The 17,018-nt window shown below is 30.3% G+C and overlaps 1 protein-coding gene across 1 annotated transcript; it reads left to right on the top strand.

Moving 5' to 3' along the window:
• Positions 1 to 4,438: 4,438 nt before the first annotated feature.
• On the top strand, positions 4,439 to 11,479 carry LOC127128364 (RNA polymerase II C-terminal domain phosphatase-like 3). Its single transcript, XM_051057615.1, is given in 13 exon segments — positions 4,439 to 5,552; positions 5,676 to 5,793; positions 5,900 to 5,955; positions 6,058 to 6,118; positions 6,232 to 6,436; positions 6,439 to 7,547; positions 7,771 to 8,397; positions 8,475 to 8,621; positions 8,713 to 8,981; positions 9,091 to 9,202; positions 9,284 to 9,541; positions 10,339 to 10,385; positions 10,491 to 11,479. Coding segments are annotated over 13 exon segments (3,723 nt in total). The 5' UTR covers positions 4,439 to 4,908; the 3' UTR covers positions 10,561 to 11,479.
• Positions 11,480 to 17,018: the final 5,539 nt, after the last annotated feature.

Genomic DNA, 17,018 nt, shown 5'->3' on the forward strand with positions numbered 1-17,018 from the left:
TTAACAAAAAAATAAATAATGAATTATATATGCAGGGAATGAATGAATTGCCTTAAAAATAAAATATTTTTGTATTTAATCGGGTACTCGTGAACCCAACCCGCATCAACCCATTCAAAACGGTTTGGTTCGATTCGGGTCTATCTATGAAAAAACGGGTTTCATCCCGAACTCAACCCGTAGTGTATGTCACGGGTTGGATAACGGGTTTGGCCAACCCGTACCTAACCCAACCCGTGAACACCCCTAATTTGGAGGAAGCAAAAAATGCTCTATTTTCCCTCCCCTTCCCTCCCCTCCCCTTATTACAAATTGAACCAAACAAGCTTCATTGGAAATATTCTCTCCCCTAATGTTGGTGTTTGAGTGAAATAAAAAGATTTATTTAGGATTAAGGTGAAATTTATATGACGAGCTATGTTGATTATGTGGTAAGGGAAAAATCTTATATATATATATAATATATATATATATATATATATATATATATATATATATATTTTATATTAATTAAGAAAATAAAAATAATAATAAGAATATTGTTAATGTAGCTTTCTCATTCAAAGTCATACATCAACTTCATTCACACGAATCTCTATTGTTTGAATGTTTAATAAATAAGAACGGATTCATATGATAAACACGTTTTTACTATGAACTAAAGGCTTCACTCCATCTCATATATATATATATATATATATATATATATATATTATATATATTATATATATATATATATATATATATATATATATATATATATATATATATATATATATAATATATATATATATATACATACATCATGTGTGTGCATGTTAAGCTCATAGATAATTACCCTTGTTTTATACTCTCCATGAAGTAACCCGTACATCATGCATCCCATTAGCAAGAAACAATCATAATCATATATCTCCATAAACAATACCTCATATAGCCTTACATAAAACCTTCAAACTTGAACCTTCCATTAATTTAGTTCTCCAATACTAGAGAATATAAAGTTTCTAGTTAGATCTTAGTTTGGGCCACTGTTCGTATAGAAGATTTTGAGTGCTTTGTTCGAGGGTCAAGGTTGTTCGGAGAGCTTGGAGCTTGATCGAGATTATTATCAGGTGGGGGAAGATCCAGTACTAATCGGGACGGTTAGCGTAAAATAGTTCATTTAATATGCATAGAGTGACCTACGCCCTACAAAAGGTTGAATAACCAGCGATACCTAAAGCCATTTAGTGACTCTTCGGAGTGAAACTAACTGGAGGTTGATCAAAAGAAGTTGAACATGAGGCAACGTAGGTGGCTGGAGTTTCTGAAAGATTATGATTTCGAATTGAGTTACCATCCGGGGAAGGCCAATGTGGTAGCAGATGCTTTGAGTAGGAAGTCCTTACATCTATCAGCGCTTGTGGTGAAAGAAATGGAACTATTAGAACAATTCAGAGACATTAGCTTGGTTTGTGAAGTAACGACAAGTAGTGTAAAGTTGGGAATGCTGAAATTGACGAATCAAGTGCTAGAAGAGATAAGAGAGGGACAAAGAACAAATTTGAAACTTGTAGATCGCTTGACGTTGATCAAACAAGGGAAGGAAGTGGACTTTAGAATTGATGAGCGTGGAATCATTAGGTTTAGGGATAGAGTTTGTGTACCAGATGTGCCAGAGTTAAAGCAGAGTATTTTAGAGGAGGGACACTGGAGTGGGTTGAGCATACATCCGGGAGCCACTAAAATGTACCAGCATTAGTTTGATGGAAGGATTCGTATCTGGAGTTGTTTCCTTCAAGTAATTTTCGAGGACGAAAATTCTTTAAGTGGGGGAGACTTGTAACACCCCAATAATTATATTTGTTTAGCCAAAGAGTATGTTGAAATTATTATTATTTTTTATGTTGTTATTTGGGCGAAACAATAAGAGGATCTATGACTGTGTGCCTTTGGATTACTTACCTATTTGAGATCCTGCTTTTTACTATTTTTATTGTATGTTTTGTTGGATTATAGCTCCAGTTTGTCTCTAATCTTATGCCCTATTTGAGATCCTGCTTTTTACTATTTTTCTTTTTGGAAGCGAAACGACCTAGTCGAGCTAGTGTCAAGTTGTCGAGCTAGACTCTACTCGCGCTATAAGAATGGATTCTTCTTAGAAGGGATTAATGTTAGAAGGGATTCATGTTAGAAGGGATTCATTCTAGAAGGGATTCATGTTAGAAGGGATTCATTCTAGAAGGGATTCATGTTAGAAGGGATTCATTCTAGAAGGGATTCATGTTAGAAGGGATTCATTCTAGAAGGGGTTCATGTTAGAAGAGATTCATTCTAGAAGGGATTCATGTTAGAAGAGATTCTCCTTAGAAGGGATTCATTCTAGAAGGGATTCATGTTAGAAGGGATTCATTCTAACATGAATCCCTTATAACATGAATCCCTTCTTTAGAATGAATCCCTTCTATGGAAAATAAGTGATTATGAGAGATTTTGGGAAATTATTTTGGGATGATTGAAACTGGAATTTTTCTGTAGAATATGATAGGGCTAAGTGTAAGGACCGCGTAGGCGAAAACGGAATCGAAATCGGATTAACGGTTTGAATTTTACGCGCGAAAAGGTGAAGATTGCACAAAAACGCGATTTTGTCATAGGGCATATCTTACTTGCTAAGTGCAACACCCTAAACCCGACATTTTTATTTTATTTTTAAAATACAACATATAAGCAACACAGTTTAGGATGCTACCGACTTTCAACATTTTTAATGAGACCATTAGAAGGATAAGAGACAATTAATGCAATGGAAAATAGATTCATCATTCATCATGACCAATAAACATCCTTGTTTTTGGAACTTATTAAACCAAAGAGAAAATCATAACTAGGAGACTCATAAGGGATTCTGGTTCTAGAAGGGATTCATTCTAGAAGGGATTCATGTTAGAAGGGATTCATTCTAGAGAAGGGATTCATGTTAGAAGGGATTCATTCTAGAAGGGATTCATGTTAGAAGGGATTCAATATGGAGAAGGGATTCAAGGCGTAGGGCATTATGATTACTAACCATAACTTAATGGCTTACCCTAGGTTTAACCTTAGTTAATCACAGGTTCCTAACCCGTCCTTGTGATGAACATTACACTTCTTTAACGAGCTTAAACCCTAAAATCAACCATAGACTTCACTAGGACCAATAGGGAGTTTTAATTGATCAAGCAATTAATGATTTTTACTTAAAAACATATTGTTCACTTAAACTCAAATCTCATATAGAATAATTTTAGTCCCACTTTATCATCTTCAAACTAAATTTCAAAATACCAAAATGTAAAAACCAAAATATTAAAACACACGAAACACCTTTAAAGTTACTCATCTTCAAATATTTAGGAAAACATATTATAATATATATTGATTTTTTAGAAACATATTAATTTTATTTTAAAATTAAATATTTTTTTACTTTAAAATATAGCCTCAACCTAAGTGTTTTTGTCTACTTGGTTAATTATCCTTAAAAAAAACAAGTAGTTATATTAATTTAAAAGATAATACATTTTTTATTTATTATAATATCATTATCAATTAAATAGTTAAAATATATTAACTATTCCATATTTTTAAGAATTTAATCGAAATACATTGACAGTGTAAAAAGATTTTATAGCGTCGGTTGATCATAACGGTTGGATGCTGAAACAAGTTTGACTTTTATTTTAAAAATCTATAAAATAATGCAAAACAGGTGATGATGATGAATCGATTGTGTAAATTTTTTTACACTGACAGTGTGTAGTAATTAATCTCTATTTTTAATACAAGATCATTTAAAATGAATTAAGAAATTAAAAAAATAAATTAAAATACTAAATTTACTCACTATTTGTATAATTTTAAAATTTTATAGTTAAAAAAGTGAATTATTTAATGTTTGTATAAAATTATTTTATAAAAAATACATAAAAAGATATACATAAGATTATTTTATATATAAAGAAGTTATTAATCTATTTTAAAATTTAAAATTTGTTATAAATTGATTTCTTCAATTTTCTATTAAAAAAAATAAAAGAAACTCATAAAGTTTTTATATTTAGAAACCTAAGATTAATTAAATAAACAATTCTTCAATATTTTGAAATTATTAAGATAGATAATTAAATGCAAGTATTAAGAAGATCTCTAATTCATTTTATTTAGACAAAATCAATAAATTTTTTATAATGAAATGGACATTACAAATTATAAATTAATTGTAAATAAATAAACTTGGAATCCGGAAAAACTGGAATATTATGATGACTAAGGCTTCTTACATTGTTAGTACTGTCATTCTCGTTCATCGCCGCACGGTGATTCAATCCAGGATCACTGACGTGTACGGTCCAGATTCAAAATCTCAAACCTACTCATTCTTTGATTCATCTTCGTATCACAATCCTATAAAATCTCTTCACTCTTCTACCATTTCTTCTTTCTTCACTAGTCATTTTTAAAATTAATATAAATTAAAATTAAAATTTCTATTAACCGTTTTCTATTTTTTCTCTCTCATTCTTATTATTCTTATATTATTACTATTATTATTTATTTATATTTATTTTTCTCTCTTCAATTTTCATTCTACAACTCGTTCCTCGCGGCGTCTCTGTATAATCGGATCTGAAAATTTCGATCTCGATTTCACGATCACCGGAAACTCGATTCAGATTTCATTTTAACATTATCGTTTTCATTTTAAACCTAAATCTCACGAGATCTCGAAAATCGGAATTGAAAATTTGTTGCTGTAACCCTAATTTAATCACGGAGATAATATTTCTTCTCGCAATTTTGATATTCGAAACCGATTTACGGTTTCAGTAGTTGAATAGTTGAATAGTTGAATTGTTGTTGTGATTTTGTTTTTTTTTTTTATTAATGGTTTTTGGATCGTTTTTGGATTGTGATAATTTGAAAAACTTGGAGGAAATGGGGAAAGAGGTTGTTGAAGATGTGGAAGAGGGTGAGATTTCTGATACTGCTTCGGTTGAAGAGATTACTGAAGAGGATTTTAAGAAACCAGATGTTGTTAAAGTGAATGTTAGTAATAGTGATAAGACTTCTAGTGGTGGTGGTGGTGGTGGTGATGGTGGTGGTGGTGGTGGTTCTAGGGTTTGGGCTGTTCAGGATTTGTATTCGAAGTATCCTACTATATCACGTGGTTATGCTGCGGGATTGTATAATCTTGCTTGGGCGCAGGCGGTTCAGAATAAGCCTTTGAATGATATTTTTGTTATGGAACTTGATGCTGTTTCTAATGCTACGAATGCTAATGCTAATAGTAACAATAGCAGAAATGATAATGGTGATTTGAATACACCGTTGAAGGAGGTTGTTGTGGTGGATGATGATGATGATAGAGAGGAAGGGGAGTTGGAGGAGGGTGAGATTGATGGTGATGATGATATGGATTGTGTTATGGTGGGCGGTGATGGTTCGGAGAGTGTTTTTGACTCTGAGGTGCTTGATGTTAGGGATGTTTTGGAGAATATTACTGTTGCCAATGTGGCCAATGTTGCAGAGTAAGTGAAAACTGTCTGTGTTTTTGTTGTTGGTTGTTGGTTGTTTTCTGAATAGCTGACATTGGAGTTGCATTGCAAATTTGCAACCGTGAATTGACTTGTGGGTGATTTTTGTTCTTTTAGATCGTTTGCTGAAACTTGTACTAGGCTTCAGAGTGCCTTGCAGAGCAAAATGTTCGATGGTTCTGAAAAAGACGTTCTTGTTCGTTTGTCATTCAGTGCAGTTAATGTGATTTTTTCTGTAAGACCCCTAGAGATCCTTATCTGTTTCATTTTTTAATTTTGATGTATTGTTTTGGTTTCTGTTGATCATATAGTCACAAATTTATTTTGCGTCTTTGTTGTAGGTGTTTTGCTCTATGGAATATTTGCAAAAGGAAGAGAATAAGGATAAATTATTAAGGTTTTAAAAATATTAGTTCTTGGTTTTTAGCTGTTAATTCTTTCAAATTGCATAATTATCTATCCCTAAACCATGTTTCCTTGGTTATATTTTTTATGTTAGATTGCTTTCTTTTCTGAAGAATGAGTATGCTCATTTATTTACTCCAGAGCAGAATAAAGAGGTGATGTTTAATGCCAGCTCTTTTTGTAGTCATGCCCCATTCCTACGTATAATGCTTATTTAATGAAATGAAAATTTAGGTAAAATCTAAAACTTGTTTGCTTTTTTGTACAGATTCAGGTCATGATTACTTCAATTGTTTCTGTTGACGCTCTGGGCAATAGTGAGGTTATTGGCAGGGCGGGAAAATTGGAGGCCTTTGATAGAACTCAGCAACTTCTAGGTTTAGAAGCCACTGGATTGATTTCTTCCAGTATGCTTGTCCATGATAACTCAGCCAATGCATCCGAAGCCTTGATATATGGACAGAACAATATTAAAGGCAGGGGGTTATGCTCCCACTGTTTGACCTACACAAGGATCATGATTTAGACAGTTTACCGTCACCCACACGAGAAGCTCCGTCCTGCTTTCCTGTGAATAGATTGTTATCGGTTGGAGATGGAATGGATAGATTTGGGTTGCCTCTTGCTGGTAAGACAGAGGCTGTGAGGATGGAGCTGGGTGGTAAAGATTCCAAGTTTCACATCTATGAAACTGATGCTCTGAAAGCTTTTTCCACGTATCAACAAAAGTTTAGTCAGAGTTCCTTCTTTACCGATGATAAGTTTCCAAGTCCAACTCCTTCGGGTGACTGTGAGGAAGGGGTTGTTGATACTAATGGTGAGGTTTCAAGTGCTTCTATAGCTGCTTCACTAGCAAGCTCTAAGTCACCCCCCTTGGATCAAATGCCTGTTTCTTCTACTTCCATCAACCGGTATTCAGCAAAGAGTAGAGATCCTAGGCTTCGTTTCATTAATTCTGATGCCAGTACCTTAGATCTTAACCAACCATTAGGGACAAATAATATGCCCAAAGTGGAATATGCTGGAGGAATAATCTCAAGAAAGCAAAAGGCTGTAGAAGAACCTTCATTGGATGCTAGCCCTCCCAAAAGACTTAGAAGGTCTTTGGAAATTTCCGAGCACAACACCAGAGAGGAAAGAACTACGGATGGAAAAGGTGGTTGGTTGGAAGAAAATACTGTGATTGGATCTCAGTTGATAGAACGGAACCATTTAATTCAAAAAGGGGAAACTGAACTCAAAAGGACTATGAACACTAGTTCTAGTAATTTGACCATGACAAGTAGCGGGATTGAACAGACACCTATTACAAGTGGCAGCGCTGCAACTTCCCTACCTGAGTTATTGAAAAATATAGCTGTAAATCCAACCATGTTACTAAATCTACTTTTAGAGCAACAGCAGAGATTAGCAGCAGAAGCCCAAACAAAACCTGTTGATTGTGATACAAGTACACTGCATTTAACAAGCTCAAATTCAACAAGCGGAACAGACCCAACAGTGAATACAGGTCCAGCAAGGACTGCTGGTCTTCCGCAAAGTTCTGTTGGAATGCTTCCAGCTTCATCACCAGCAACTTCCATGGTAACATCCTTTTATGAAATTATTTCTCTCAAGTAAATGTTTCAAAAGTCAATTCTTGATATTCTTCCAATTTTCTATTTCTTTCCTCTACTTGCATTTGAGAATTAATGTGGAAAGTTTAGCATTTTGTTTCCTCATTATGAGTCCAGATTGTTAGTTATCATGGAAGCTTGCTCCTTAAGGCTAACTGCTGTTTAACTTTTTTGCATGTTTTGATACTCAGACACCAATCCTACAAGTTAATTCTGGAAAGATTCGCATGAAACCCCGTGACCCACGTCGCATTCTCCATGGAAGTAGTACTTTCCAGAAGGGTGGGAGTTTGGGGAGTGAACAATCCAAAACAATTGTATCCCCTATTCCAAATAATCAGGGAACTGGGGAAAATGTTAATGCCCAAAAGCTTGGTGTTAGTGTCGAGACAAATTTGACATCTCCGTTAATCCTGCAACCAGATATTACTCGGCAGTTTACCAATAATCTGAAAAACATTGCTGATATTATGTCTGTTCCCCAAGAACCAACAACTCACCCTCCTGCTACTCAGAATGTTTCTTCTGCATCTGTCCCTTTTACATCAGATAGAGCTGAGCAGAAATCTGTTGTACCTCTCCCTCAGAACCTGAAAGATGGCGTAGAATCAGCTCCTGAAATATGCGCATCAGATTCCTCTCGACCCCAGAATACATGGGCTGATGTTGAGCACCTTTTTGAAGGTTATGATGAGAAGCAGAAAGCTGCTATTCAAAGAGAGAGAACTAGGAGGCTTGAAGAACAGAATAAAATGTTCGCTGCTAGGAAGTTGTGCCTTGTATTGGACCTAGACCATACACTTCTCAATTCGGCTAAGGTAATTTGCATGGAATGGGTTCTCCTGTCCTGAGGATTAAAGTTTGGAGGATGGCTTATTAATCTTTTTTCTTTCAGTTTATGGAAGTTGATCCCGTGCATGATGAGATATTGAGAAAGAAAGAAGAACAAGACCGTGAGAAGCCTCACAGGCATCTTTTTCGTTTTCCTCATATGGGAATGTGGACTAAACTCAGACCAGGAGTCTGGAACTTCCTGGAGAAGGTAATATGGATTTTATATTGCGTTAAGTATGATATTGCACCTGTCTTAATTTTGTATTAAAGCATTCACATCTTTCCCTTATGCTTTACAGGCTAGTAAGCTCTTTGAGATGCATCTTTACACTATGGGAAACAAGCTATATGCAACAGAAATGGCAAAGGTGCTTGATCCAAAGGGAGTATTGTTTGCTGGTAGAGTTATTTCTAGAGGTGATGATACTGAAACAGTTGATGGTGACGAGAGAGTGCCTAAAAGCAAAGATTTGGAAGGCGTTTTGGGTATGGAATCATCTGTTGTAATTATAGATGACTCTGTCAGAGTCTGGCCTCATAACAAACTGAACCTTATAGTGGTGGAAAGGTCAGTGCGTCATAGCCCCCACAATTCTCTTGCATGCAATTCTTTAGTCTTTACTACTATTATTATTGAGTTGATGCATTGTCCCTGTATTAAGTTTAAAATATTGCAGGTACACATACTTCCCTTGTAGCAGACGTCAATTTGGGCTTCCTGGCCCTTCTCTTCTTGAGATTGATCACGATGAGAGACCTGATACCGGAAGTCTGGCATCCTCTTTGGGGGTAAGGTTATATTCAGTTTCTCTTTGATTTGGGATGATTTGTTATTTTTTACTGTCTATAATTTCTTTCTCCCCGGAGTAGGTTATTGAGAGAATACACCAAAACTTTTTTGCTTCTCAATCCTTAGAAGAAGTGGATGTCAGAAATATCCTAGCTTCAGAGCAGAGGAAAATCTTGGATGGTTGTCGTATAGTATTTAGTAGGGTGTTTCCTGTTGGCGAAGCCAATCCCCACCTTCACCCATTGTGGCAGACAGCTGAACAATTTGGTGCTTCTTGCACAAACCAAATTGATGATCAGGTTACTCATGTAGTTGCGAATTCCCTTGGGACTGATAAGGTATACTTTGATTTCAAAACTTCCACCTTGTTATGGTAGTGTCTCCCTGGGCATGCATATTTTATTTTGTTTGATATTTTCATTTTTGAAACAGCCAATGTTAGTAGATAGTTGTTAGGTTAATATTTTCTCCTTCACTAGAGGGGCTGGAGCGGTTCCCACCCAGGAGTGGTTTCTGTCCCGCTATCCTTTTCGCCTCTGAAAAATCAAAATTACCCCTTAAAGTTAATATGTTTTAAGGGTAATTTCGAGTTTTTCAATAAAATTTGAGTTGAGATTCTCAACCCTAACCTTCCTTCACCGACGTTTGTGCACTTCAGTCGTTCCAAAGAAAAATCACAAGTTCCCCCCTCACCTCTCTGCACTTCATATGTTTATAATTATTCTTCATGTAATTTATCCAAAAAATGATCAAATAGCGGCCATCCCACAATACACTACCCTTTAATCCCATTTATGGGGCCGGCTGCTCCGTACTGCTACCCGGGATTGACTACTCTGATCAATACCCAGAATGTGGATATCATGGTGATCCCTCTAGCTAGTTAGTAGTTAGTTACCCTTGCCACTCTTTACAATTTGCTAATATTGCAACTTGATTACTAAATATTCAGTGACACTTGTTGAAATCAACTAATAAAAAATCATTAAACTCCCATCAATTTAGAGAGAGCCATTTCTTTCCAATGTTTTTCCCACATGTAGAGAAGTCTTCATTACTGTGATAGTTGGCACAGACTTAGTTGTCGGGTGTTAAATAAGTCTATTTCTGATGAGTGCTACTTTGTCCTGCACAGGTGAATTGGGCTATTTCCAATGGGAAATTTGTAGTCCATCCTAGCTGGTGAGTACCTTCAAAGTTATGATATTCATGTTTTATCCTCTTCCTGTCTTTTTTATATCTAAATTAATTTGCGCTGCTTCTTTCCTCCCCCCTAAAATAAAACAGGGTGGAAGCATCAGCATTGCTGTATAGGAGGGCGAATGAGCAAGAGTTTGTCATTAAATCAGAAAAATAACCACTCAACCCTTGGTAAACTAAAATATATGAAATATAAATCAAGAATCACATTGATTCCGGGTGTGTGATTTCATTAGGTCAAAATCTGGTCAGGGGAGACAATTTTAATTTGTGACCCCTATCCGTTGGAGGAGGTTATTGACGAGTGGGCTATTTCTTTGACTGGCCGGAAGCTGAGGAGTTAATGGAGGGTTGTATAAATGCCCTTTGGTTATTGGGATTTTGCTACTGGTTTTGGTGGGCTAAGCTGGCTGAAAAATGAGTTAGGTGAGTGATATTGTGGGGTTGACATGTGAAACCGGTGAAAAAGGGATGGTAACAAGAGGGAAATACTTCTGCTGACTGTAAAATTAAATGTCTCTGAATGAGTGTTAAAATATGTGGAATAATTCAGACTGGGATATTGACTAAACCTAATTTAGGGAAAATAAATCCTTGATTAGTGATCGAGTCTAAGGAGATGAGAGCGTTAGAGTCAGGGTTTTTCAGAGGTGGATAGTTGGCCCAGCAAAATGAATCTCTTACAAACGAATTTGTATGTCAAGATGTAACTGCCTAAAGCATTTTAGGGGGATTGAATAAATCACCATTCCCACCCCAAAACAAATAAAGTTTTGCAGGGGAGGTAGAGGATAGAACAAGATAGAAAGTGAGTCTAAAGTCTAACAATGAATTGTAGTCAAAGGTCATTTATCCATTGGTTGGCTCCAGCCTTCAATTTATGCCTCAACAAATCCCAATTGGAAAATTTTGAAAAATTGTAAAAACATCATTCATTATGTTATTCTTGCTGAGATCCCATTTTAGCCAAAAAAACGTGGAAACTTTGAAATAACATTATACATGTTTCGGAGCATAATAATGGAGAGATTACTGCTCAATACTAAAAAGGAACCACAAAAGGTTTACTCTGTTTTTGTGTTTGTCTGTTCATTCTTGGAAACATTAATGGTCCTATCCAGTTTAGTTGCAATAACTCAGTTGCACTATGGAAACATTATATTTAGAAAGACAAATCTACACTGTGATATGCTGATATGCTTGAGGAAATGAGTGTCCAAATGGCAATAGAAACACAGTACACCAAACATATTTTCCATTGACAAGCTAGTTTCCTGCAACCAAAGTTTGATCCAGCTAAAATATAATTTCCTTTAATATATAAAGGCTTTGATATGAAAATATAAAACAATTGACTAATTTTATACTTTACAAACTTGTAATATCAAATGAAAGACAAACACATACAAAATATTTTTTTTCTAATTTTAGTTGAATTTTTATTTTATTAAATTTTGCAGGATTGTTTTTCATAAACCTATTTTTAACTTATAGTTTTTCATTAATAATAATAAGATGATTGTGCTTTGTAATTTCTAGACATTATTGAAGAATTAATTTTGTTGGTTATTAATTAACAAGAATATTGTTTTTTAATAGTAGATCTTTTCTTGAACATATTCTTAGTTGAAAAGAGATTAATTTGAGTGTATTTTAAGTGTACTATAAAAGTAAGTATAATATACTATTACACAACTGTCGTAAGATATTAATAGAAAATTAACATTTTAAGTGGTGGTAGTTGATTGTTCTTATAATTTTGTTATGATAAATTTCATATAAATTTTAGAAAGCTTAAAAGTATAATTGAAGTCATACAACATATCATGTCAGAATTTTGTTCTCCTTATAACAATTTCATCTGTATGGTCAATTTGGTATGACACATCCACATTGGAAGAGTGAGTATACACATCCATATCATTTAATTTGGCAGTTTAAATAGACTCTACCCAATATTTTATATTTCACATATTTTATTAATTTAAGTATATATATTATATATTATTGCAAAAAATTCAAATCATACATTGATTAAAAATATAGTCCACAAAATGTTTACATAGAGTGACATTCCTCCTCTTAAATAGAACAATGTAAAAATTAATTCTACATATATTAATTTTTTATTATTATTATTATTTATAAAATATTTGGTCAAACATTTATATTTATGAGATAATTGAACATAAGTGTAATCTTTTTAACATTAACAACATGTATATTAATTAAATTGTATTTAAAATATAATAATATATTAATTTAGTATGTAAAGTATATATTATTTAAAAAAATAAATATTACTATTATAATATTTAAAACAAAATGATAATAACTATTAAAATTACATAAGTATGCGATTTTAGATTCAAATTCAAATAAAAGCTATAAACATTTATCATTTATTAATATAATTTTTTTTAAAGACATCACTAAATCATGTTTATTGATAAATAAATATTATAACTTATAATATAAAAATTATGATATAAAATATAATATAGTAATTTTAATTAAAATTTATAATTATCAATTGTCTTCTCTTAAAAATATAATTAATTATATGCAATAGATATTAAAAATATAAATAATTATTTTATATTAATAGATATTACATATAAAACATAGTTAATATTATCTTAACAAATTGCATTACATATAAAAGAATTTATTATATAAGGCATATCAAACTATATATATATATATAATATATATAATATATATATATATATAATTATATATATATATATAAATAAAATTTAAGTTATTTAAATTATATATTAATTAAATAGTTAATTAAATAAAAATATTAATTTAATCACTAAACTAAATTTAATTTAAAGATTATAATTTAGAGTAAAATAAATTTTTTTACGGAAGTGAGCTTCACTTTTATATATTAAAATAATACACAATATGACAGTAAATAATGATAAATTGAAAAAAATGACAACTGATAAAGAAAATGACTAGCACAGAATACATGAAGCACAAGAATCACAAGAATAGTTATAATAATAATTACAAGATTAATCAAGATTTCCACCATATATGATACATTTATCTTAAACAATCATGTCATATTATGCATATATTTATTATACGCTACAGAGTGTTCTAGTTACACGATTGGGTTGGGTTATGTATGAATACAAATTAGGGTTAAACAACTCCAACTAATATCCTTTGTTGCACCTTATTGATGGGAAAAATACTTTTATTCCTTCTGTATTTAGATACACTTACAAATGTAGCCCATTCATAATACATGATAGATAATAATGCTATATTTAGTACGATTCAGTGTATCATGGACTTCAGAAGCTCTCATTTGCATAATACGTTAAAGACATTATATTAGTTCCGTACAATAATATCGTTTGAACCCCCTATCCATATAATATGTGTCAAATTCATTCACAAGTCTGTTAAACCAAAGGTCACGGAGTTCAATATCCAAAACATATAACCTTTCGAACTTTATAATAGGAGAAATTGAGTTATTTTAAAAATAAATAAATTACAATAATCAATTTTTTCAAGCTTTCTATAATTTATTATTCATCTCTCTCTGTTTAACCGTTATAATTTGGTTCATTATTTATAATTCTTCAACAAACACTTCCTTTGTTGTTAACTCATTCTCCAAAGTATTAATAATTTTTTAAAATAAACTACTAAAAGAGAAAGTGTTGATCGAGGAGTTATAAGTATTTAACCAAATTTTAAGTGTCCAAGAGCGTGATCCATATAATGAACAGCAGCAAACTCGTAAAACATTGATCAATATAAGTTGTTGTTTTCTAACCTAAATTATTTTTTTCATATTATTATTTATTTAATTAAATTTAAGAGGTTATATGTTCGATGAAAGATTGATAAAACACTCAAATCACATAATATATAATAAACTTATCTTCTGGGATATATTTACTTAATGATATGAAAATTACAAAATACAAGTAATAACATTAACAATAACGTAAAAAATAACATAATTATACAAACACATCATACAATAACACAAAAAAATATTTATCAACATATTTTAACAACAACGTTATCAACCTATCTTAACAATAACATCAACATACTTAAAAAAAACATCTAAAATAAAGTAAACAATAAAATTTATCGACAAAATACAACAATTTACCTTAACAAAAACAACAACATACCTCAACAAAAACATCAATACATTTAAAAAAAATCATCTAAAATAACACAAATATTTATCAACAAAATACAACGTAGTAAGATTTTGTTACAACTAAAACTATAATTTAACTTATAAATTTTTATAAAGAAATATTACTGTCAGGAGTTAAATCTTAGACAAATAACTCATCCATTTATCAGAAATAGCAAATATTCCTGTTTTATTTTTTGTTTTACTTTTTCTGTTTAATTTTTATTGTTTAATTGTTCTATTTTTTTTGTTTTATTAGATAAAATATCTCACTTTGCTATAGATAGTTTGGAGATATTATTTTTTCTGTTTTATTTTTAATATTTATTTTAATTTAATTATTAATTATTTTATAATATGTAAATAAGTAATATTTAAATTATTTATTTCTATCATTATTATTATATTTCCTAAATAATAAATATTTTTAAATGTATTATTTATTTATATTTTATTTTTAATAAGTGAATATTTATTTGTATATTATCTTAAATAAACAAATATTTATTTATGTATTATTTGACATAAGTAAATATATATTTATTTTTTAAATGAATAAATATTTATTTCAAAGTACACATAAATAAATATTTACTCATTTAAGAACATATACAAATAAAAGTATTCATTTACAAATAATTGAAATTTAATTATGTATAAAATATATTTATTTGTATATTATCTTAAATATATATTTAATATTTAATATTTAATAATATTAATGCATTATATGAATACATTTTATATTTCATAATATTAATGTATTATATAAATATATTTCATATTTAATAATATTTAATATATTTTATGTTACATTAGTAATAATAAATGTTAAATATATTTTTTATAAATATTTATTATCTTAGGATAATTTACTTATTTACTTATTTAAGATAATACTATTTAAATGTTTATTATATAAACATATTTAATATTTAATAATATTATTGTATTTTATAAATATATTTCATATTTAATAATATTAAAATTTTATATAAATATATTTTATATTTAATAATATTAATTTATTATATATATAAATTCATATTTAATAATATTAATTTAAAAATATATTTTAAATTTAATAATATTATTTTATTGTATAAATTTCATATTTAATAATATTATTTTATTTATAAATTTCATATTTAATAATATTAATTTATTATATAAATATATTTCTAGTGTTTGAAATGTTTAAAATCTGAAAAATTTATATATATTAAACTAATATTTTTTTACTGTATTATGTAATAAATATTTATATAAAAATTAATATTATTAAATTTTTATTTAATATTATATACATATTTTATAAATAATTATGTATTACTTATCATGTAATAAAATTGTAATAAATATTTTTGAAATAAATGTAATCATAATGTTTGAATTATGTTTCTTCTAATCCTGCAAACAAATTATGTAATAAATATATTTGGTGGGATGAACAATCATAGAAACCAACTTGACCCAGTAGTAGAGGCGCTGCATCATTTAGTGAGAGGTCTTGGGTTAACTCCTATTGACCTTCAAATTTTGGAGTTTTTAGCTATTTTAATCTCCAAACTTGAAAAAAAATTGGATTTAAAAAAAATAAATATCAGAAAAAAAATCAAGTTGGCAATCCATGTTATTTAAAAAATTGCTCGTGATGTCAATTTTTTTAATGATTGAATATAATAAGAGGTCAAAATAATTATTTTTTCATAAGGTAAGGAGATAATCCAACAATTTTTTTATATTTTTTTATAAAAATATCGTCAATATGGCGGGGACAAACCATAATAAGGAAAAGTTTAAGGACCAAGTGGTGAATTGTAAATTTTAAAATTTTAGGTTTTAAAAAATTCAAATTAATCATAAATATATAATGTAACAAATTAACTATAATTTAATCTTGATGTTAATTTTAAAGAATCTTTATTTCATATTAAACATGTTATCGATAGTATGCGAAACATACCTACTTATTTGTGTCATCAAATGTTAGGTCACATATTCAAACAAAGAATAACGAGGTTAATGAAATGTGAAATATTACCTTATTTAAATTTTGATGATTGGAATATATGTTTGGATTACATTAAATAAAAGTACAACAAACAAATATCAAAGAATCTATCTACAAGAAGCAATAAACTCCTTGTGGCCCTTTCGACGTCCCTTCTTGGAGCGGAGAAAAGTATTTCATCACTCTCATTGATACTTTCTCGTGTTATTGTTACTTGTATTTATTTCATGAAAAGTCTCAATCAGAAGATATCCTAAAATGTATTTATTGATGAGATATAAAGATAGTTGGATAGGACAATAAAGATAGTAAGGTATGATAGATGTGGTGAATATCATGAAAATATAATGAGAAAAATCAATGTCTAAGTCCATTTGAAAAACTTTTAGAAAGTCGTGGCATATGTGCATAA

This window comes from Lathyrus oleraceus, chromosome 3 (assembly GCF_024323335.1).
Source record: "Lathyrus oleraceus cultivar Zhongwan6 chromosome 3, CAAS_Psat_ZW6_1.0, whole genome shotgun sequence".
Lineage (NCBI taxonomy): Eukaryota > Viridiplantae > Streptophyta > Magnoliopsida > Fabales > Fabaceae > Lathyrus > Lathyrus oleraceus.